General features: G+C 34.5%; 2 protein-coding genes across 3 annotated transcripts; one reads left to right on the top strand and one right to left on the bottom strand.

The window, feature by feature from the left end:
* Positions 1-493: 493 nt before the first annotated feature.
* Positions 494-5,704, bottom strand: LOC110418098 (uncharacterized). Its single transcript, XM_021430717.1, has 6 exons — positions 5,193-5,704; positions 2,785-4,417; positions 2,439-2,690; positions 2,032-2,112; positions 1,341-1,901; positions 494-739 (listed from the first exon to the last, which is right to left on the bottom strand). Exons 2-6 carry the CDS (start codon positions 4,021-4,023, stop codon positions 683-685), a joined length of 2,190 nt encoding a protein of 729 aa, XP_021286392.1. The 5' UTR covers positions 4,024-4,417; positions 5,193-5,704; the 3' UTR covers positions 494-682.
* Positions 5,705-12,765: 7,061 nt separating this feature from the next.
* Positions 12,766-15,715, top strand: UBC27 (ubiquitin-conjugating enzyme 27). 2 transcript variants are annotated; one of them, XM_021430527.2, is made up of 6 exons: positions 12,766-12,888; positions 12,983-13,188; positions 13,632-13,680; positions 14,809-14,968; positions 15,181-15,270; positions 15,487-15,715. In XM_021430527.2, the coding sequence occupies exons 2-6, from the start codon at positions 13,011-13,013 to the stop codon at positions 15,592-15,594; spliced, it is 585 nt and encodes a 194-aa protein (XP_021286202.1). In that variant the 5' UTR covers positions 12,766-12,888; positions 12,983-13,010; the 3' UTR covers positions 15,595-15,715. The 2 variants fall into 2 exon arrangements, with proteins under 2 accessions (XP_021286202.1, XP_021286201.1); XM_021430526.2 differs by having other exon boundaries at positions 12,861-13,188.
* The last annotated feature ends 8,138 nt before the right edge of the window (positions 15,716-23,853 follow it).

Here is a 23,853-nt window from a genome sequence, read left to right as displayed (position 1 = left end):
TGATGTAAAAGAAAAAAATATCACTACATCATGTTATAATCTCAACATATTATATCATCATTAATTATAATCTATTAATATATTACGTTAAGGTCATGTAAAATAAAATAATAATTAATATGATTTATTTGATTCAAAATGAAAATATAAAAACTTGATTGAACACAATTAAAGTATAAAAAGTTATTTACATTTTTTAAAATAATTTAAAATTTTTAAAAATATTATGTCAAAATAATTCAAACAATTCAAGTTTGGCTAAATGGTTATTAGACTTCAGACAACAACACAGGACGTCAAATGGGAAGAACCAGCAAATGACGTGTTGCTGCTAGTAGGCCCCATGGTGCGTTTTTGATAAGAATGGACAAAGTCATTAATTATTGTGAAATCATGATACTCTCGTCTCCCATTATCACAAGAAAGGATGTTCTTTGCACTAGTAAATTAATACTCTTAATTTTTGGCTTTGATCTATTGAGAAGAACAAGAGTGGGAAGAAAAAAGAGATCATGACATTGCCTAATTATTGAATTATTCAAATATAAAAACAAAAATTATGTACAAAGAAATGGGGTTATTGCCCCCATCAAAATCAAAGGGATAAATGAAAGAAACTGCATTTACAGATATGTACAGAAATGTTAACCGGCAGTTTAGGGAAGAGAACCTATGGGGCCTTTTAGCTGCTGATGTCGAAGTACTTTGGATTTGATGGAAAATCATACTCCACATGTAACTGTAACGTAAATGCATCTCATTAGGTACACTGAAAATCGAATTCAGGCTAGAGATCTCATCATCCATGAGCAAATTCAGGTTCAGAAACAAATATAGAAGCATTAAGATTCCTCAACTCTGGTGATAGCAGCAGAAATGGATGCTCTGAGAAAAATTATATATTCAGATTCAAGAAATAAGGAGAGGTATTTTATTGGGTGAGGGAAGCAATGCCTCCACTGGATTCCTTTAGCCTTCATTGTTTATCAGACAAGATCATAACATCACAAAACCTCAATCATCAGTCAATTTCTTTGTGTGTAACAAATGGAGCCTATATGCTTCATGTTTAGCTGGATGGCTATTAGCAAAATCAGTGAGTCAATTCTAAGCTTTTTTCTTCCAAATGTAAAAACTAAAAGGAATATGTCAAAATCTTCTAAATCTTCACATTTTGATTGATGAAGATGGAAAACAGAAATTTGTGCTATATCCAAAAAGGTCCTGCAATGCATGCTGAGAAATATGAAGTGAAAAAATAACTGCCAGAAAACAAAATGAAGCTTGAAGCACTTAAGTAGTACTAGGACTGCACACCCATGCACGCAATATTTATATACCTGACCCTCATCCGCATCTGAATGGCGCTGTGGGAAAACCACCCTCATATCACTATACAAGTAGAAGCGTCTCTCCCCTTCAATGTTCATGGTTCCTGCTGGCGCAGACAGAGGATCAGATTTGCACCTTCGGACAGACTTTGAACATTTCTTGGGGGAAGGACACAAAAAACGGAGATGAAGAGCATAGCGCAGAACACCAGCACCAATAGGATTCTCATTGACCCTTGATGAGCTATGTATAAATTTGTTTAAATTTACATTGCCAGCATTTAATGGACTGTTGTCTTTGTCAGTTTGTATAAGTTCACTAATGTTCAAACCACTGGAATCATTGTCTAGGTTCCCAACACATCCAGCAGTTTCACTTTCTATATCTTTCATATTATGATCAAGATATCTGGTAGTATGTAATTTTCCACTAGTTGGAGACGAATTATTTATATTCTGGATCGGAGGTGCTTTGACATCATTTTTTACCTCAGAACTTTGATGTCTTTCTTTCCCTGGTATATTAGTTGCGGCAGCAGGTGCCAAAGTAATCCTTTGGCGCAGAAATGTCTGTTGAAACACACATAAAGTGCCAGCAAGAGAGAGAAGGGTCATTATAGAATATCAATTAATAATAGCAAAGTTTTAATAATTCTGGAACTGACAATTACAAGGTTATGTATTTCTAATCCAGATATACCTTTGTACCAGCAGGCATGTCAGTCAGATCATAGTTACAAAGGAAGGTGTGAATGGGTGTCTTTTCTGGATTGCTTAACACCTGTGGACACCAATTCAGTCTGCAGTTATTCATGACTGTTGGGCTATACAACCAACTAGTAACTGTTGTAAATATAAGCATATATAATGACCTTAGGCAACACCTAGAAATTAGCAGTTAACGGCATCAAATAGCATGCAATATACCTCTGAAAGGCAATGTGCCTAAAAATGCATACAGTATCGCACAAAACTTAAAAGCGTAAAACCGTTACTTCCAATCATTGAGGCATCATCAAATGGCCATTAACTGATAACATTTTGTAATAAAATGACAGATGTGGTGAATGATTGACCACAAAGGGGCTGCAGCTAAGCTAGCATTACCAATTGTATCCGCCCCTTCATGGGCACGCGAAGGCGGCAGTTTTCAGCTTGTGAATCATCCATGCTCAAGCTCCTTTTCATTTTTGAGCCCCTACACTTGTCTGTTGAGATATGCCTAGCAAGATCTATTGATGAATAATAGAGCAAGTAGTTATCTCCATCAACACTAGCTACCGCAAATGGAAGTTTCTGTGACTGTGGGGAGAAATTCCCCCCAGTGATACTGAGAACAGCAAGGAAGCCATCAATTTTCTGCATACAAGAAACAATAAAGAAGTTAAAATTAATTGTGGGTCTAGGAGAAGTCAACATGAATAGCACCTTACATTACAAAAATTTTGCTAACCTGACTAACTTTTCCAGATAACAACCGACCAGATAACAGTGACTCCTCAAATGAACCAACCAAGGACCTTCTGACAGAGTGTCCACTAAGACTTCTAACTAGTTTGCCAGTTATAGGAGCAACTCCAGAGATAAGCTCATGAGAGCATGGATCAAACCTATTCTGCAAATCTTCAAAATGATGAAATGATTTACTGGACAACCTAAAATCCTTCTCTCTCTGTACTGATACCATTCCATTAAGAGACTGCTCCATATCCTTGAAGGTCATATAATCATCATCTAGTTTTCCTGCCACATCCCTGCATCCTTCAGCATGTTTTATTCTTTCAGTAAATTTTGGACCAAGAGGAGACAAAGACAAGGGAGGTGAGGCTGCCTTCTTAACAGGTATCGCTATAGCCAGTGTTTGGTACCTTTTTTTATTTGTTTTTCCAGAATAATTGAGCACTGGGGTAGTAGGTACAAAATGATTGTCAGATTGCAGCTCCTTATTCTTTAGCAGAGGGCCATCAGAGAGGAACATTGAGTTTGCTCCACAATTATCATCTGGTGAATTCTTCCATTCTGGTAAACAAGATGTCGACCAGACTGCAGCATCAACATAGCTAGAGTTGTTAATATGAGCCTTTTTATGCTCTTGTGACACATAAATACTGCAGTTCTCAGTTCCACTGCCAAAACCACTTTGGTTGATACCACCACCAATATCCAAAGCATCACCATTAAATTCATCAGGGCAGAGCATTCCACTCAAAGGAGACAATATGCGCTTCCTTGCTAGTGAGCCATTAGACTCAGCTGGATTACTGGTGATGCTAACAACAGTGGACGAAGTTTGGACTCCATTGAACACATCAACTGGAGAATGCAATGCCCTTGTTTCAAAACCAAGAATTCGAGGAACAGGTTTCTGAATATTATGTCCACTTTTATGGGTGAGCCAGCCATTTTGTTCCATAGTGCCAATCTTCAGCCTATAAATGTTGGATCTACCATCTTTATTCACATTCAAAGTCACAGGATCCTTTGGCTGCTCCCCTGTGATTTTTCGTTGCAAATCTCCAAATGAAGAGCATGGCAAATCCAACTGAATTCGATTTCCTAGGATTCCTCCCTGCACCCCTATTAAATCACAGCTGCTCACACCAACAATTCTGTGTGGGGTCTGCACAAATGTGCTCAGCGATGCAGCCACTTCCTCAGCAATACCACTGGAGGAAACTTGAGGCAAGCCCATTTTAAATATCCTCCTTTGAAGTTTAAAAGTGTGCCGTTCTTTTAGTTACTTTATTTTCAACTCTTGTGCACTGTATTCCTTATGTGCATTAATGCTTAACTTACTAAAGAAACAACGAAATTCATTTTGCCCGGTGTTTATCAAACTAATAAACTTTCACAGATGAAAAGAAGCAATCTTGGCTACTGCAATTGTAAATAGATGGCATAAGTATTGTTATCTATAAACTAAATTCACCCCCATTTCAACAGCACCTATTTCACCCAATTGAGCAGCTGAATTCTCGATCTGAACAGAGGGGCAAATCACCTATCTACTTTCATCCTGGCAGCCTGGCAAGGAAAGAGAAATAGGTAGCTCTGGCTCAGGCTTTTTGATTCTCCATTATACCATCCTGCAATAACATTCCACCAATCAACCAGTGATGGAAGAAAATGCGACAATAGAGACTTTAATTTATATATATGGAATTTGTCACCTCCTATCTTGATTTCAAGCATTTCTATAGACAAGAAGCTAAGAATAAACAGGAAATTGTCAGAATAAAATCTTTTACTATAAGGAACATTAGAAAAGTAAATACCCCAAGAAGAGAAACTACTTTTTAATTTGACAAGAACAGAAACAAGATCAATTCTGATTGCCAAACTACCAAACCCAGTTAGAACTGAAAAGATCCAATGTTACTTGTACGCAACTCCAACAGAACAAATAATTCAACAACAATGCAATCACCAGCAACCATGATCAAAGCAATGTTAATAAGAAGAAATCTAAACACCAAATCAGTTCCTCCATCCATTAAACAATCAGAAAGAGCATTTCTTGAAAGCACGGATTCTCTCGAAAGGATCTCTATTAAGCCACAACAAAACCCAATCATACTATTGGTTTAGATTATGTTGATTGCTTCCATTCAGATGAAGAGATTTATGACAATCAAAAACTTTCATCAATTTGACCAGATAAAAGAATCAGAAAATATTCAGTTCCTTCTTCTCTGCACCTTCTAGACCAATCAAATAAATGATCATTCAGAGCACTACACAGCTTCAAAAATCCAACTTTGAAGAAGATATGATATCGAATAGTATAAAAGCCAAAACTTCAAAATTCCCATCTAAAATAAATCATAAGCACATAACCGAAAAATCAATAAGAAAACGCACCAGTAAAGTTCCTGATCATCAAACATAAAAATGAAGCAAAACCCAGCTGAAAACTCAAACCAACCAATCTAAAACACAAAGAGACAGCAAAAGAATCAGAACCCCAAATCTCCTTCTTCTTATTCCCAGAAACTTTTTTTCTTCTTCCTTCTCTTTCTACTCTCTTCAACTGTCTTTGCGGTTCTTCGCATATCCATCTAAAGGCTCTCTCTCTCTCTCTTACCTATCTGTATTTCTATACCTGTTATCTGTTTCTACAGCAATCTCTAATCGTAATCATTTTTTCTTTTTCCTCTGAACAGTGTTGGTGAATTGTTCTAGGCCTCCCAAAATTGAAAAAAAAAAAAAAGAGAGAAAAGAAATGTGTGCCATCAGTTAACTGAAATTTTCTTGGCTGGTTATAATTTTTTTTTCTTTAAAACCACATCTTGTCAAAACTCACACGCTCCTCTCCTTTTCCAGTTTTGGCTTTGGGTCTTTTCTTATTAGGCGTTTTTGGTTCAAGTTGCAAGCTTGTGGCCCTCCTTTCTTTTTTTTCCCCTGCATGTCTTTGTGTACGTTGTTTTCTTCGTGTTACTCTAATGTCACGACATGTCAACTTTGGATTCCAGCCTCCCAAGGCGGGCTCTACCTCTCTAGCTATGCAGCCACATTGCCTTAATCCTCCACTTCCTGTCTATTACGTTTCCTTAGGACTCGTGCGTTTTTACTTTTCCTTCTTTTGCTTTATGGGACAAGGCCTTAGCACTCTTCATTACTATAACAAAGATAATGTGTACTGATATCATAAAGTTTAGGTATAATATTCAAATTTTTTTTTGAATTATTTAAAATATTTAAATAAATGTTTACTTTTTATTTTATTTAAATAAATTTATATATTTTTATTTTAAATTAAATAAATTTATATAATTAATAATTAATTAATTATTATTAATTAAAATATTACTTATCATTTTATATAAATATGATGCTGATATGATATTGATATGAAAAGTGATTATTTCATCATTTCATGTCATTATTTATTATAATATGTCAACATAGTACGTCAATGTTATGTGAAATATAATGACAATCGGTATTTTAACTAAGTTAATCATATATTATAAAGAATTATTTGATTCAAAATAAAAACATAATAGTTTATTTAATTCAAAATAAAAAAAGAGAGACTTGATTGAATGCAATAAAAAATAAAAACTTATTTAAAATTTTTTAAATAGTTAAGAGAATTTTTTAGATACTATACTTAATTTAATAGCATATTAATCTTGATTTAACTAGTTTATAGTCATAATCGGTAAGTACAACTTATCTTATAATGTTTCATTAGAGTTACTTAGCATCTTAAGTCTAACCAACTAATTTGGTTGGTAATTTTTTGTTTCATAAAAAATTGTGTAATACAAGTGTAGATATTTGACTTTAATTACTAACTTATTATTTTTCTAAATTCAAAACTAAAGATGTCAATTAGTAGGATACATGTTATTTTTGAAATATTTTATCTCGAATTTTATTATTTGATAAGATACTAGAACTCTATAAATACCTAATTAAATTTAAAATTATTATCCGAATCAGTACCCAAACTCTCTAAACACTACTTGTTAAATACCTAAACCCGTTAAATACTTGATTTTACTTCATTTATTTATGTGGATACCCGATTAATTGATTCAAACTCGAGTAAGAAACAAAACAGAAATCATTAGAAAAAGCCTTGCTTCAATTGTCTTTTTCTTTTATGTAACTTATTCATAATTTCTACATCTGGATCAGCTAAATTCCACTAAGACTTTGTTGCGTAAAATTGAATATTTTTTAATTTGGGAGAAAGGTTTTAGAGAAGTGTTTACGAGTTCTCACTATAAATTTTCTAAGGTTAGGTTCATCAAAGAGTGAAATAACAAAAGTGCTAGACTTTTATTTGGCTAAATCTGAAACGCTACTGGCATTAGTACTCCACGATTTTTCAAATAAATTATAAAGGGAAAATTCTCTACGGACAAGGTAAGGTGATGTATGGACGCATTAAGGCAAGAGTCCGAAGAACAACTAGCCATGCTGCCAAGTAAGGTAGAAGAATTAAACTTAGCTACGCTTGCTTTGATCGAAAGAGAGAGAGAGAGAGTGTGCAGAGAATGTTTGGAAATGATTGATTCATTCATCATCATAAAAATGTACAAATGAGGGCCTTATGTACAGAGTCTTTACAAAAGAATAAGAAAGGGACAAAAGAGCCTAACTAATATAATTAACAAACTAACTAATCATTTAAAGAATGATTAATGGTAATTTTCAATCAAGCTAAAACGATGCCGCTTTACTGTTAATGAAATGGTGCACTTCATACTTCTTCTCTTCCTTTTTTGTTTGTGATGAGACGGCACGTTTCAACCTTATTCCCTTTACTACTTACAAAGCAGCTTCAGTCCTTGTATGCAGAGAGTCTGTTATACTTATTTCTCTACTGCTTGAGTTTTTGTTCTTTACGATCTGAGTTGATGTTCCTGCTTGATACTCCTCCTCAAGAGGAACCATAAACGTTGTGAATGGTCATCTTGCATAATAATCTTTGAAATTGTCCAGGTTGCAAAGCATTAGTGAATGCACCTGCAACTTGTAATTCTGTTGGTACATAAATTGGTTTAATCATACCATTCAAAATCTTTTTTTGGATAAAATGACAGTTAATCTCTCTATGCTTTATCCTTTCATGAAAAATTGGATTTCTGCTAATATAGATGGATGGCTAATTATCATAGTGGAGCTTTATTGTACCTTTGTGTTCAATTCCAAAATCAAAAAGCAAGCTTTTATCCAGATTACCTCACAACATGTGGTTGCCATTGATCTACACTTTGCTTCAATTAAACTTCGAGCTACCACTACATAAGATATGTTAGGCTTTATAAATGTCAAATAAAGAAGCTTTCCAACAAACTGTCTATACTTTGTGGGATCTGCTAATTCATCTTGTTTGCTTGCTTTTCTTAACTTTACATTGTAATCAATAAGTGTTGACATAGGCTTAGTTCCAAGTAGACCACGTTCTTCCAGCAAATCAAATGTGTACTTTCTTTGACATATTGAAATTCGTTATGGTGATCTTGCTATCTCAAGACCAAGGAAATTTTTTGTTGTGCCTAAATCCTTAAGCTTAAATTATGAACTCAAGTGTTCCTTGACTACAACTACAACTTGAGCAAAGTTGCTGCCAATCAGAATGTCATGAACATATGTTAGCGAAGCTACAAAATCACCATCAATTGTGTTCATAATGAACAATGAATAGTCTGATAACGATTGTTTGAATCCATAGTGGATAATGGATGATGTCAATTTAGCATTCCATTGCCTTGAAGCTTGCTTGAGCCCATATAAAAATTTGTGGAGTTTACATGCTAACTTTGATCCATTAAGATATTCCCCCTTAATTGTATATCCCTCAACCAGCTCCATGTAAACTTCTCCATTTAAATCTCCATATAAAAATGCATTGTTTACATGTAGCTGAGTTAGCATCCAGTTGTCTGTAGCTACAAATGCAAAGAAAATCCTCATTGTAGATTGTTTAGCCCCAAGGTTAAAGGTTTCTTGGTAGTCAAAACTAGATACTTGATTGTACCTTTTGGCAACCAATCTTGCTTTGTACCTTTCTACTTCACCTTTTTCATTCAACTTGGTCTTATAGACCCCTTTACAACCAACAGTATGACAATTAGCAAGTAATGGTACTATACTCCAAGTGTCATTTTCTTCCAAAGCCTTTAGTTTAACTACCATTGCATCTCTTTAGTGTGAATGAGTCATTGCTTGATGATAAGATGTAAAGTCTTGTATGTTTGACAAAGATATAGTGAATACTTTATGTGCTCGTGACAGATTATGTAAAGAAATGAATTTCGATATAGGATGTGACGTAACATTACTAGTATGAGAAGGTAGATCAATTGGATATGCTTTTAGGTACTGTGGTATGTTTTTCATTCTTGTACTTTTCCTATTTGGCTGAATTGAATCGATGGTATGGTCTGTTTCAAGTTGATTAGTACTGTCACTATTAGGCACACTACTACTAGGTGGTGAATTTTGAGAAATTTCATCATTTCTTAATGTGGAAGGCTACTCTAAAGCTGGTGAAGACTCATTAGGACACAATTCAACTTGAGTTTGGTCAAGGAAATGTGAATCTGCAAGATTTGAATTAAAAATGACAAAAGAAGTAGCATGTATACTAGGTGTTTGATGAAATGTAATATCCTGTCTATCATGCTTTAAAGAGTGGAAAGGAAAGGTATCCACATGAAAAACAACATCTTTGGATACTAGGACTCTTTGTGCTTCAAGATCATATACTTTGTACCCTTTGATATGATTTCGATGCCTTATAAAAACACATTTACTAGCCTTGCTATCAAACTTCTTCCTATGTTGTGTTTGTGTGGAAACAAAACACAAACATCCAAATAATTTGAAGTGGTTGAATAAAAGAAGCTTTTTGAAAAGTATTTCATATGGTGACTTGTTCTATAAAACTCTAGTTGGTACTCTATTTACTATATGTATAGCAATTAAAACTGCATCCTTTTAGAGCCTAAGTGGAGCATTTGACTAAAGTCTTAATGCTCTTGCCACAGTTAGAATGTGTTGGTGTTTTTTTCTACAACACCATTCTGTTGTGGTGTACCAGTGCAGGACAATTGATGAACAATTCCATTTTTATTGTAAAAATCAATGAATTCAAACTCTTTACCATTGTCTGATCTCAAACACTTTCTAAAATTGTCAAATGAATTTTGAACAAGGTTAGTGAAAACATGTATAATTGATGAAACTTCTGACTTGCTTTTCATCAAATATATCCAAGTAAAATGTGAGAAATTATCAGCAATAAGTAAAAAATATCTATGACCATTTAAAGTAGGAATTTCATATGGTTTCCATATGTTCATATGAACTATTTCAAAAGCTGCTTTGGTGTTTTAAACATGAATTGGGAATGACAGTCTCTTTTGCTTTGCCATTGGATAAATTTCACACAACAAATCACTTGAACAACTAATTTTTGGAAAACTTTGATGTAATACATTAATTCTTTCCATTAAAGCATGCGCCAATCTAAAATGCCAAATATCAAAATCTGTGTATCTTGGCTTGGAGGAATTTACAAAAAGGACAAAAAGATTCTTAACAAAGTTTTTAAAACAAAAATGAGAGAAGTCTTGTTCAACTTGGTTATCCTGCATCAGGTAGAGACTGGAATGACACCTTAGCAACTCCAATTACTCTCCATGATGGAAGGTCTTGAATAACACAATATGTGTCAATGAAAAAAAGGCATGAACTCTTTGATTTGGTTAATTCACTCACTGATATGAGATTAAAATTAAAGCTAGGAACACATAGAATATTTTGAAGTATCAACAGATGTGTTATCCTAACAGTTCCTATGTGAGTAACAAGAGCTCTACCATTGTTTGGCAAGTGTACAAAGTGATTATTGACTGGTTTAGCAAAAGTGAATCTGTCTAAAGAGTGATAAATGTGGTCTATAGCACCAAAGTCCAAGATCCAGCTATCTTGTTTAATCACAAGGCGACTGACATGTTTTAAACTATATGGTAAGTTATTTGGAGTATTGAAACATGGATAATTAAAGACAATACCCTCAAAGGTAGAGTTGATCAAAGATGGTTTTTGTTGAGGACTCTTTAATGAAGAAATTTTACCATCATTGCAAGTGATCCCATTTTCACTAAAGAGCTCCATGAGCTTGTTGACCTGTTGTTTGATTGCTGACATTTGGGACATAAGACCATTGCTAACTAATTCATCACTCTATTCTGATTGTATTCCTGACAATTGACTGTCATTCATGCTTGTAACATTATTTGCCACAGTTTTCCCTTTCCTAAAGTTTGTCTTAGTTTTAATGAACTTGAAATCTTCAGGAAATCCAACCAACTTATAGCATTTCTCCTTGATGTGACCTTTTTTGCCACAACGTGTACATTGTAAGTCTTTTCTAGCCTTTTTGCTTGCCTCATTAACAGTCAACATAGTAAATGATTCTAAGGTAGGTTGTGCTTGAACGATCAAAGCTCTTTGAGTTTCCTCCCTTAAAACTATGCTATAACTTTTATCTAAACTTGATATAGGATCTAAGAGAATGATTTGTGACCTCATTGTAAAAAAGAGTCATTCAGACCATTTAAGAATCTAAGTACCATGTCTTTATGATATTGATCGGCATATCTTTTGAAACAGCTTGCATTGCATTTACCACAGTCACAATGTGGTAAAGGTCGAAAGCTTCTCAGCTCTTCCCAGACTCCTTTAAGTTTTATAAAGTAAGCATCAACAGTCCTTGACCCCTGTGTTATGTTCTCTAATGTGTATTGTAAGTTACAAACTCCAATCTCATCGAACTGAGCAAAATTTTGCTTAAGTGTATTTTAGATCTTCGTTGTAGAATCCATATAAAATATTATGGATGCTATAGGTTGTGTGATAGATTCTAAAAGCCATGCCACCAACAAATTGTTATATCGGATCCAGGAAGGGTAAATAAGATCCGCAATTTCAGGCTTTGGTAATGTACCATTGATGAACCTCATCTTATTTCTAATTGACAACGCTAATAGAAATGATCCCCAAGAAAGATAATTGTCTGTGGTTAGTTGGGAGTGATCACAATGATCCTAGGTGATCAATGCAATCCAAGTCTTATGAAGACTCTGGAACTTTAATGGGAGATACTTGTGATCTCACTTCAAGAGAAGTTTATGAGACCTGAGGTCTCGATTCAATTGACTCTGATATGATTCACTAGGAAATATGGAAGATCAAAGTGTAAAAGAAGAGATGTCTTAACTTACTGAAGAGTTGAAAGAAGGATGATTGATGAAGGAAAGCTGTAACAAACTAAACAGCTACTATGATCTCCCAAATCTACCTCTACAGAACCTTTAATGGCTCTAATATCATGATGAAAAGAGAAAGATATTGTAATATAAAATATAATACAAAATTTTTACATTTAATTATAAATATTATAATATAAAATATACTTACTAGTTTAGAGTCAAGGGGATGATATCCCAACTCAAGATAGTAAATTTCCTATTCGAACGTATTTTAAATCTTATTATAAGAAGTCTAAACACATATAACCTAATCAAATATTCTTCGGTAGTCAAAAATAATATATCCATTGTTATCTCTATTCAAAACAATATCTCTATAATTTCTCATCGGAAAATTTGAATATTTAAGTATTAACAAACAATGATATTACATTTTATCATTTAAAAGTATATTTATTTAAACTCAAAATTCATATTTTTTAAGACATATCAAGAAAAAAATTTAATATTTTAAATATATTATCTTGCGATAGTTTTTAGATTTTAGTTTTAAAAAGGATTGTAGTTTACCTTTTTTTTTAAAAAAATGTAGTTACTGTTGTGGTTTTGAGAAGTTCAAAAATACTGTAACGGATTGGAGAGGATAAAATTACCGCTAAGATTTGGCGCAAATGCAACAGCTGCCGTTAATTTTCTTTGCGACCTTTTTGTTTTTTTTTTTTGTTTATTCCTCACAACAAAAGGGCAGGAGGAGAAAAGGAAAAATAAACGTATTTAAAGAGACACAGAGAGAGTAAAGACTAAAGACTAAAGACTAACGGGTAACGCTTTAATTATTCTTTGGCTCTTCCAGTTTCCCTTTTCAATTTGGTGACCTCTTTTTTTCCTCTTCTCCCAAATTATTATTGGGTTTAGGGTTTGATAGAGAACGAATATTGAAAAGATGATAGACTTTGCTCGAGTGCAAAAAGAGCTACAAGAATGTAGCAGAGAAAAAGACACTTCGGGCATTAAGGTCTCTCCTAAATCAGACAATCTTGCTCGCTTGACTGGCATCATTCCTGGCCCTCTCGGCACTCCCTATGAAGGAGGCTCCTTTGAAATCGATATCGCATTGCCTGGTAATTTACGACTCAAAACTTTTAGCTTGCTCAATTTCATCTTTTTCATTACATTAACTTTCATGGGTTTGTTTTGGTTTCTGGTTAGATATCTTATTTTCTGTTCAAAAGTGAAAACCTTTATTTATTTATTTATTTGTTTTTTGAGTTGAGAATTGGGCTGAGGGTATTGGGTTTTTTGATGGGAAAGGTTTTTTTTTTTTTTTGTTTAGCTTTTCAGAAAAAGGATGAAATTATTATCCAGGTTTTGATTTTCAACTGAGCTTATATTATGAAGTGGGGAAGTTAAGCTTTGCATATAAAGTGTTGAAGGATTGTTTTTTTGACTGGAATGTAGGTAAATACTATCAATTGGCTGATAGTTTAAGGAGATTTAGCTGTGTTTGAAATAGAATGGATAATTGATTACTGATATATGTTTGTTATTGATTTCTATTTTGTAGATGGGTATCCGTTTGAGCCTCCCAAAATGAAGTTTGTGACCAAAGTTTGGTAGGAAAAATATGCATCGTCTTATTTTATCTGCATATTTGTTTTTAATCTGTTAATCATGCATGATAGTCGAACTGGTTTTAATGCATTACAATGTGCCTGCGATTGATGCACTGATAAAGGTTGTACTTTATTATGCAATAAAGGGAGTGCAGAAGACTTGGTTCATTGCTCTTGTGCGAGTTGTGGTCCCAATCCTAGTTTCTAGGTTCTGTTTTTATTGATCAATTCTTGCTGTGCATTGGTCCCTTATGACTTGGTTGGATGAAACTATCCATAATTAGCACATTTATTTATCTTTTTGTGGTGATGAAATAATTTGATGAACCTTGACTTGGGGATCTAACCCTGACTATGCACAATTGTTTATTTCTCTCTTGCTCTTACTCATTGCATAGCTAAAACTGATTGAACCCTTTTCTGTTTTGGAAATTCATGGTTTTGTGTTGTAGTAATACATTAGGTTTGCATCAAAGTTGTTTCTTCTCTCTTTTCCCCTCATTTATGGAGCAAGCACTTTAAATAACCTGTATAAAGGGTTTCCAGTCTTCTACTGCCTGATAGGTATGCCTGAAAGGAGAAATGGAAAAACAAAATGTATAATGTTGCTGATTGCATGCTGTTGAAACAAATAGGCACTTATGACTAACAGTTGACTAATTATTATTAGTCAAAATATCACATCATTTTATATCTTGTGATGCTGACTTAGCATTCTGACATGTCATAGTGGATGGTGATGTGGTATGTCGATGTGAAATAATGACATAGCCATGTGGCATTTTCACCCTCCAACTCAGTGTCACATTGGTATAAAGATGACAAGTGGCATTTTAACAAGTTGCAATTAGTCAACATTTAATCATAAGGGTTTTTTTGATTTAAAATTAAAGTATAGAGGCTTGATTAAACTTAATGGAAGAATAAATGCTTATTTGAATTATCTTAAATAATTCAAGAGAGCATTATGCCATTAAATTTTATGTTTGAATTGATATGCTGCCTCTAGGAGTCCATGTCTAGCAAATTATACATATTGTGCGTGATACAAGCATAAAATGGTGAGTGATCAATTATTTTCTGACGGTGATTAATTGAAACTTCCTTGTGCTCTGTTACCCACCAAAGGCACCCAAACATTAGCAGTCAGAGTGGGGCGATATGCCTGGATATCTTGAAGGACCAGTGGAGCCCTGCACTCACTCTTAAGACAGCTCTTCTTTCTGTTCAAGCTTTGCTTTCTGCACCTGAACCCGATGATCCTCAAGATGCTGTAGTAGCACAACAGGTTTGGTTTGTTGGATGGGTTTTCTATATGCTTCTTAACCAAAAAATCTCTTGTTTGTTTATTTCTATTGGCTTTATTTGAAAGTGCAATAATTTGTAGATTACTATGCCTATGTATGCTGTCAGTCCAGCTTTAATGCCTCTTTTTCAATCATTTGCGGTGAAGTTTTTATCACTCTAGTTATTGACTTCTTTTTTCCCTAAATAATGCAGTATCTTAGAGAATATCAGACATTTGTTGGTACAGCTCGTTACTGGACAGAAAGTTTTGCCAAGGCCTCTTCTTTAGGCCTTGAGGAAAAGGTTTGTATTCCTTGTGTATCTACATATTCATTGAAGCAAACCAATATTTTCTTACTAAGTATGCTCTTAGTAAACTCAGAGGTGGCATCGTTTTTAACAGTAGACATTTGCCTTGTAGCAGACACATTCTTTGAATTGTTCTTGGTAACAGGTCATTGTTGACAATCTTAATTTTTAATGAACTAAATTTTCTAATCTAGAATTTGATGGGTACAGGTGCAACGTCTTGTGGAAATGGGTTTTGCTGTTGGTTTGGTGAGAAGTACTCTAGAGGCTGTTGGTGGTGATGAAAACCTAGCTCTTGAAAAGCTTTTATCCAGCTGATCTGTGCTGGAGCTGCCAATTGTTCCTACTTTAAGTTATTTTTCACTGACCTGGTGAATCTGAACACTATACAGTGACTCAAAGGATTATATCTGAATATAAGCTGTTTTATTTAGTTGAAGATGTGATTCCATAAAGTTCAACTTTCTCATGGACTGTGCTTATTAGCGTTTGCTGGACATGCATGTTCTACTTGCAATTTGTTGATTGGCAGCTTCCTTGTGCTGAGGAGCTGCTAATGGTGGCTCTCTTGAAGATTACTTATAGTCCTGTCAAAATGGACTTGGCCCATCGGGTCAACTCATTTTTTTAAAATATGGGACGGGCCGGGCTTAAAAATTTAAATCCATATTAAAATCGGACCTAAACGGGGTAGCCCGTTTAGGCCCGAGGGCTGACCCGGGTTGGTATGGGCCAGCCTGACGGGTCCAAAAAAAATTAAGTCGTGGTTGGGGGTAGACCTGTCAAAATGGGCCGAGCTTATAGGGCTGGCTTATTTTTTATTAAATATTGGGTGGGTTGGGTTGAAATTTTTTGGCCCATATTTGAACCGGGTTTAAATGGGCCAGCCCACCAAATCAGTGGGCTGATATGGACTGGGGCAAGGCCAGCCCATGGGCCAAAAAATAATTTTAATTAATTTAATAATTTTATATATTTTATATATTTAATTATGAAAAATCAATAATTTAGTTACAATAGTATTGTTTTTTTAATATTTCAATGTCTTTAATCTTCACTTGTCAAATTAACAATTTTAATTTAAATTAAAACTTATTATCTCTTTTCTTTTATGGTAATGAATGTTAGATGATAAATTGATAATAATTCAGACCTTGAGACATCATTGTTGTCTAAATAAGATTAAATGTTTTACTTGAGAATGAAGATTGAGGAGGATATAAATGAGTCTTGAAATTTTATTATTTGGTTATATACTTATGTTTATAAGATAGTAGTTGTGTTAAAAATTAAATTTATTATGTAATTTATTTATTTTTTTATATTTGGTGTAATTTATTTATTTGTAACATGTTTTTATTATTCAATTTATGAATTAAATCATAGAACAATTTTATTAATAAAAAATTATCAAGTAAAATATTAAAAATTAATTTTTTTTGAAAAAAATAAAAATGGGTTGGCCCAACCCAACCCATAGGCTAACAAGGGGTGGGCTAAATATTAAAAATTTGAAATTTTATTTATATTTGATGTAATGTATTTGCTTATTTATTTTTGATGTAATTTATTTGTTTGTAATATATTTTTATTATTTAATTTATGGACTAAATCATAGTATAGTTGTATACTTGTATTGATGAGTAGTAGAAATAATTTTTTTTAAAAAAAATGGGTTAGCCCGGCTCGGCCCATAGGCTAGCAAGGGGTGGGCTGGGCTGAACATTTTGTAACTCATATAAAATATGGTCTGGCCCGGACTGGTCCATATTTTTTCAGCCCACAAGGGCTAGGGCCGGGCTGAGCCAGCCCGGTCCATATTGACAGGTCTAATTACTTATATGATAAGTCCTTTCTCTGATCAATTAATGACTTCGGAAAAAAGATAGCAAATAATGAACCTAGGAACGAGGTAAATTTCTGAAATTGTACTGGCAAAGAACGGTGAGGATTGAAGTTCAATGTGGAACTTTTCTTGTTTGTACATGCATATCTATAGTCTATACCACTAACATCTATAATTTATATAAAGGAGGCTTTGATGGGGCTCTTAGATGGTGTAACGTAGGCATTTCGGCAAAGAGTACTGCAGGTCAAAAGAAGAGGTCAACTTTTTCACATGAAATCTCAAGAGAGATCTGTTATGAGATTTGGCTTTGGACGAGTTTCATCACTTATAACCTGTATGGGTGATGGGTCGCAATTGACAGGATTTGTTAAGTGAAATTCTAATTTACTAAAAACTGAGTTGGAAACCTCTGTATGATAGCCCCATGACAACTTCCAATTCAGCTGGGTTTCTAATTTTTCCAAGTTACGTCCAAAACAACGTTGTAGTGGACCTTAAGGAAGAAATGCAAGAAAGAAGGAAAGGGAGAAGAGTAGAGAACCGGGAACGTCAGGCATACAGGGAGGAGGATGCATGAGAGAGAGAGGAGGGAATGGGTGCTTGGTGACCCCTCCACCACCGGCACCCAGACCCCCTTTGCCATTCTTATTTTTTCACAAAACCTCAACAATTCTCTGCCCAAAACCCAAGGAATTTTGTGACTGGGAGAGAACAAGAAGTATTAGAGAGGTAAGAGGTTGGCATTGGAGAGGAGAATACAAGCCCTGGTAATTGTAAATTATAATAATCCAGAAGGATTCAAAACCATTTTCAACTTTTAGTATATAGTAGTATCATCCCTATCTCTCTGAAGGATGAGGATTTGAGGTTGATGTACGTGAAGCTGCCATTTAAGGCAAAATCTAAGGAGATTGTGAAGCGTTGACTAAAATATACACTGTTATCACAATCAGGTTCCAGCAGGTAAAATTGCATTTGTTAGCTCATCCATGCTTCAAATTTGATTCCCAAACACTGGCTATGCTCAATCACCATGAAGCAACGTTATCCGCAGCAGCCATCCTTGCTCGAGTGTCAATGTCTCTGTATTACTTGGAATTGCACCGTCAACTTGTTTCTCTTCCCAAAAATTATGTTGCCTTCCATTCCCAGTTCGTTGAATTGCACAGTGGATACTGCATGATACGCTGTTGAATGGGGTGTACAGCGGACAGACATGGCTCTTCATCAGAAACCTGCGACTGAACCTTGCTCGATATGTCTATCCTGGACTCTCGACTCTTTTCTTCTCAATGGGAGGTTGATAAAGATAGAATGATAGCCTATTATACTGTAGATCTCGTGACTCATCAGATATCCTGATGATCTGGTATCAAATGATGGATGGATGTATCAAGAAGGCTGTAGAGTGGACCCGCTCTCTCCACTTGGTCCTCAATATTTCCGGAATTCTCCATGTATGATGGTGCTCCAAAACTTGATTACAGCAATTGATGTTACGAAAAGAAAGCCACAAGGATGGAAACCTATTAATTAGGCAGATGTTTGCTGAGGTTTGCTTGCAGGTTTGTATGAGATTTTGTGCTTGTAATCGTCCATTCATCTTAATTCTGGAACTAGTAAGTTGGAGGGTCGTTATGACACTGGGAAAGCGGTAGGAGACTGGGATCTTTGCAACTCTGCAAAACGCTGATCTGCCGAAGGGCGCTGTTTCAGAATAAGTTTGCAGGTCGTTAATCTAGGCCGTTATTTATGTTGCAATCAAGGATGATTGGGGTTGCTATAGTGTGGTGCGGGACTCATGGATCACAGGAAAGGAGTCAGATGCAAAAGGAAAGAAGATAGCCATGGAAGGACCAAGCAAGAACAGTCGCATCAAGGAACAGAGAGACAGGGACAGCACCATTTTGCCCCACAGCAGAAGACACAGTAACAGGAGTGAGGGAGATGGGAAATGGCCCCACAACGCTACATGTCAGTATGTCACTGCCCCTGGACAAGGATGTGGGCTACAAAATTAGCAAGCCTATAAATCTGTATCACAGACCAGACAATTAAGATGTCAATAATGTGCCTCAATAATTTCGGAAACCACCATAAGTCCAGAAAACAATAGGTGAACAACGAAGGAAGATTTTTATAGTTCAGGAAACTTGATGGGTAGTAGAATATTGACCGTATGAATCTCACTACTCTGAAAGAGAGTTTTGAGGCCATAATTCATGAATGTTCAAGACTCGACCTAAACTTCATCATTGTGGGCTATGCTACTAGATCACTGCAGTCTGCAAAGCTTATGGTTATTTGGCACCCCAAAAGAATTTAAACAAAAAAGGAAGAATTTGTGTAGGGGACTTCAATCAGAACCTAGGGACCTTATTGAATAATTTTTACTATTTAATACTGCAGTACTGGACAGTGTTTTTTCTTTGCTTCTCTTTTTAGATTTGCTGCTGTTCAATGTCTACTCGAAATCTACCTTCATTTACAATCCTGGTTCCTAATCTGCAAATATTTGACGCCTAAGAGCTAAACTGGATCTCTCTTGTAGCCACAAACATCATTGTAACACACAAACAAATCATAAAGTCCAAAAATGAGAGGACTTTATTTCAGTAGGATCTTTCATCTGGCCATTACAATGCTTACACCTGGGAAATTGAATGCTTCTTACTAAACTAGATGGTAGTAACTTTCAAAAAAAAAAAACTAGATGGTAGTATAAATTGACTTTGAATAAGAGAAGAAAAGCGAACAATAGAAAAGAAGAAGAAACGGATCACCATCTTGAGCAAAGTCACATTTATCTATTTAGTACGCTAAAGCGGTTTCAAAACCTAAGGTGGTTGACAAGCACAATTAGCTGAAAATTGCTAATGGGATTCAAAGACTTCAGTAGCAGTGGTAGACAGCGACTCTCCTCCTGGGATGGGGTTGACAAATGACAAAGAACATCATTGCCATGACCAAAGCCAGCACCAAACCCAGCAGCAGGAACTCATCAGAATCTGAACAGCACCTTCCCATGTCAACTTTTGCCTTCCAATAATGGAAAAGTTGCCTCGAAAATTTTTAACCCAAGCTGTGATAAAACGAGGTAAGATAAGACCAATTGAGAATAGATGAAAATGAAAATCAAATGAATGAATGGAGTGATCGAAAAATTGAATTGAGAGGGCTGTCTTAGGAAGTTAAAAAAGAGAAGAATGAAGCGTGGGCTCCCTATCCACCCCACTGATAAACAGCCAATAGAAAACTGGCACGATAGTTTGGAATGGTGGCTCTTTCACTCTTGTGTTCATTTGGATGCTTGTGGCTTTGTCTTTTCTCTTCCCCTAACCTGAGGACCGGAGTCAAGGACGACAAAATGAGCATTAGTTTAGGCCATTGGTAGCCACATGACATAAAAGCTTTGCTATGACATGTTCTTCTTGTTACATAATTTTTCATTTCGTTAGCAGAATTATATTCCTGGAGTGAAGCTTAATTAGCCTACTCAGAGGTCAAAAAAGGCCCAGATGGCTGACCAGTGAGCGAAAGTCGGGGATGAACTAGCATTCGATGTCCTTCTTATGATCACTTTCAGTCTTCACCAACTTAGGGAAAATTATTCAAAAGCTGTAACTCCTCTTTACTGGGTCAAGCTCTATGAAATGGACCACATGTCTTACAAGGATCAATGCAGACAATTAAGGCGATGAATTGTTACTCTGCCTCGGTATTTTCTTAATATTTTCAATGGAAACGCTGTTCAGCTGACACCAACCAATTTTGACAAGTTCCAGATGCCAGTTTGGCATGCTTTCCCACCACTCCTCATCTTACATGTCAATTCTTCTTCTTTTTTTTTTTTTCTTTATGAATTTCTACCAACAAATCATTTAGGCTAAATCCCTTGTGGCGTACTAGAATCTGCTGAGAAAATTGATCTTTAAAACCAAAAACAAATAGAGTAAACTGGGGAATTTGGAGTTTTGGACTAAGGATGGTGGCAGATATGGAGCAGGGCCCGGAGGGAGTCTGGATTCCGCAGATCGCCCCTTTCAGTCCTCATGCCCAATCCTTCATTAGGAGAGGGTTTCTCCTCCCATCCCCACCCTTTTAATCAACTATCTTTGTTCAATTTATCATGTTTACACTCAGGCAACCTAACTTATTAAAAAAAATTAATTAAATTAGATTATAATTCAAAATTTTTAATAAGCATTATTTTTCAGTAACATTTACTAAAGTGGTTATAAAGAAAATTTCATATCGACATAAATATAATAATAATCATTCTACATATTGTCAATTGATTTTACTTTTCAAAAAAGAGTTGTTGTCAATTGAATACATGTTCTAGAGTTTAACAATTCTCTTATATATCATTATTAAAAATGAGAATTATTTTAATAATTGATTCAATTGTGTTATATAACATGCTTGCTCATATACACGCGCACATCACGACCTAATTTCCGTTGCCATCCCCTACTTCCATCCTCACCCTCCATCTTGGATTTCAAACCCCCATCTTTAATGCCTCGAAGGCGAAGGTGGAGACGCTGTCAGAGATTAGGGCCTGATTTGACATTGTTTAAATCTAAATTAATGATATATATACAAAAATATCGATGTTATAGAATTTTTTTAATTGAAAAAAATGAATATTTTTACTCATTATATTTCTATTTCTATATCAACATTCGTTATTTTAAATCATATTTAATTATTATATACATAATATTTACAAGTTTACGTAATAATATTATGCAAGCACTAGTGAATTCAAGAATAAAGAGGAAAGCAAGATTTCATGTCTAAGGGGTGAAAATAAAATGTTTAATATTTATTTGGATGAAATTATAAAATTAAAAAAAATAAGAAAAAGTTATAAGATTCCTCCGTCCGGCCCCTTTGTCTCTGGCTAAGATGATGGCGGGTGGGATGCGGCCACCATCCCTTCAATTTTTATTTTTTTTATTATTATAGGTATAAAAATTGATATATACATATAGAGAGAGAGAGTAAACTTACTCTTATAATTAATCTTTAATTCATGTAAAATTCTGAATTCAATCTTACATACCAGAATTGATGTTGGTAAAATTTTTAATTGACCAAAATAGATATATTAGTTCAATTATATTCTTAGATTGTCATGTTAAATATTTTATTATAAATATTAATAAGATTTATCCCATGTGTAAATTAAATTATTGAATATATAACTTGCATTAATAAAACATGTATACTATAATTTTATTAATGACATTGAATAATTTATAAATTAATATTATAAAATTACAATGGTTCATATTTCAAATATTACATTTAAAAATATTGTATTTAAATATAATAAATAATTGTTTAAAATAAAAAATTACAAGTATGAAGGTCGTGGTTAAACAAAAGTGGTCAGTATTTTATTCATAAAGTGCAATTATATTATTTCTCTTGGATTCACAGAGGAATGAAGAGGCTCATAATAATATTTTAAGGATAAAATATATTGACATTCTCAATTTTTATTCATAATTGCATGTAAAATCTATTAATTTATAAAATAAATATTTTACCTTAAATATGTAAATAATGTTAATATCTAAACACGAAAAGTTTAAAATATGTTTTTTATTTTTTTTATTCTTTTTTTTTCATTCAGTTTAAAATATGTTTAAAATACGTTTGATTTTCATTAATATCTAAATTGAGGGATTTAGTGTATTTTACTTATATTTAAAATCGCTTGTTATTGAAAAGCCAGCATTAGAACGAAGGTTATGAACAGAAAAAACAATATTAGATAACAAGAGAGTCCAGTTGCGTGGTTTCGCGGTATGTTTTGCCGGCCCTCGTAGGAAGATGGAGTTACAAGTAGACTCTGACCTCGCTCATTAGATGCATAAGCCCACCCTGCAAATAATGTATGCAAAGAAAAAGGACACGGCAGACCAATGCCAAAACGTGAGGAATTGATGGTGATTGAGACTCTACAGTGCCATAGTGCTACAGTGTATAATCTCTGAGGACTGTAGTCGAGGGTGAGTGGGGGAGGGCTCATTTAATGAGGGGAGGTGTCAGTAAAGGAGACAGCCAAGGGAAAGGTCAGCTCATTCAAGGAAGGCATTTATTTAATAGGATGAGACGAATTAAAAGCCTTATTTTATTTATTAGATTTTGATCTCAGGTTCAGTTCAATATTTCGGTGCTAACGTGCTTCTGAGTTTTGACGCTTTGACCAGTGTTTGTTGGATCGGCTACCCAGAAAATCAAACCTTTGATTAGGAATCATCAAAGTCAGTCTCATTTCCTTCTGATTACGGCATTCTTTCTTATTTTACTTAGTCAATCACCCTGCAATGGACTTTTGGATTCCGAATTTAGACTTTTAATGTCATGAGTATATATTAGTCTTGGATTTTGTATAAAACCACACATATGCCACTATTATATGCTTATTGGGTTTACCACAATTATCCGACCCCTTCTTTATTATATTCTGATCTGAATTTTGTTATATATCATGGACCCATTTAGTTTTGTGTGATAAAACTTCATTATTTACACATAGTTATGTAAATCTTCAACCTTAAGATTATCATTTGTGATTGCTTTACTTTGTAATGATGTTATAGTTATGTATAAATCGGAAAGCCTAAGTTTTGGGGTAGCTTGGTGATCTCAAGTTGGGAAGCAAGGAAACATATATATATATATATATATATATATATATATATATATAT

Source organism: Theobroma umbraticum, unplaced genomic scaffold (assembly GCF_002168275.2).
Source record: "Theobroma umbraticum cultivar Fairchild unplaced genomic scaffold, ASM216827v3 scaffold_50.0, whole genome shotgun sequence".
NCBI classification, from domain to species: Eukaryota; Viridiplantae; Streptophyta; class Magnoliopsida; order Malvales; family Malvaceae; genus Theobroma; species Theobroma umbraticum.
Note: the sequence above shows the minus strand (reverse complement) of the source record. Positions and strands in the feature narration are given on the sequence as shown.

Bases quoted from the DNA above. Each gene is read 5' to 3' on its own strand.
- LOC110418098 (XM_021430717.1), bottom strand. From the start codon at position 4,023: ATGGGCTTGCCTCAAGTTTCCTCCAGTGGTATTGCTGAGGAAGTGGCT. The intron at 1,902-2,031 runs GTATATCTGGAT...GTGTTTCAACAG, and splicing joins ACATGCCTGCTGGTACAAAG to ACATTTCTGCGCCAAAGGAT. The intron at 740-1,340 runs GTATATAAATAT...TTTACGTTACAG, and splicing joins CAGATGCGGATGAGGGTCAG to TTACATGTGGAGTATGATTT.
- UBC27 (XM_021430527.2), top strand. From the start codon at position 13,011: ATGATAGACTTTGCTCGAGTGCAAAAAGAGCTACAAGAATGTAGCAGA. The intron at 13,189-13,631 runs GTAATTTACGAC...TCTATTTTGTAG, and splicing joins AATCGATATCGCATTGCCTG to ATGGGTATCCGTTTGAGCCT. The intron at 15,271-15,486 runs GTTTGTATTCCT...TGATGGGTACAG, and splicing joins CTTTAGGCCTTGAGGAAAAG to GTGCAACGTCTTGTGGAAAT.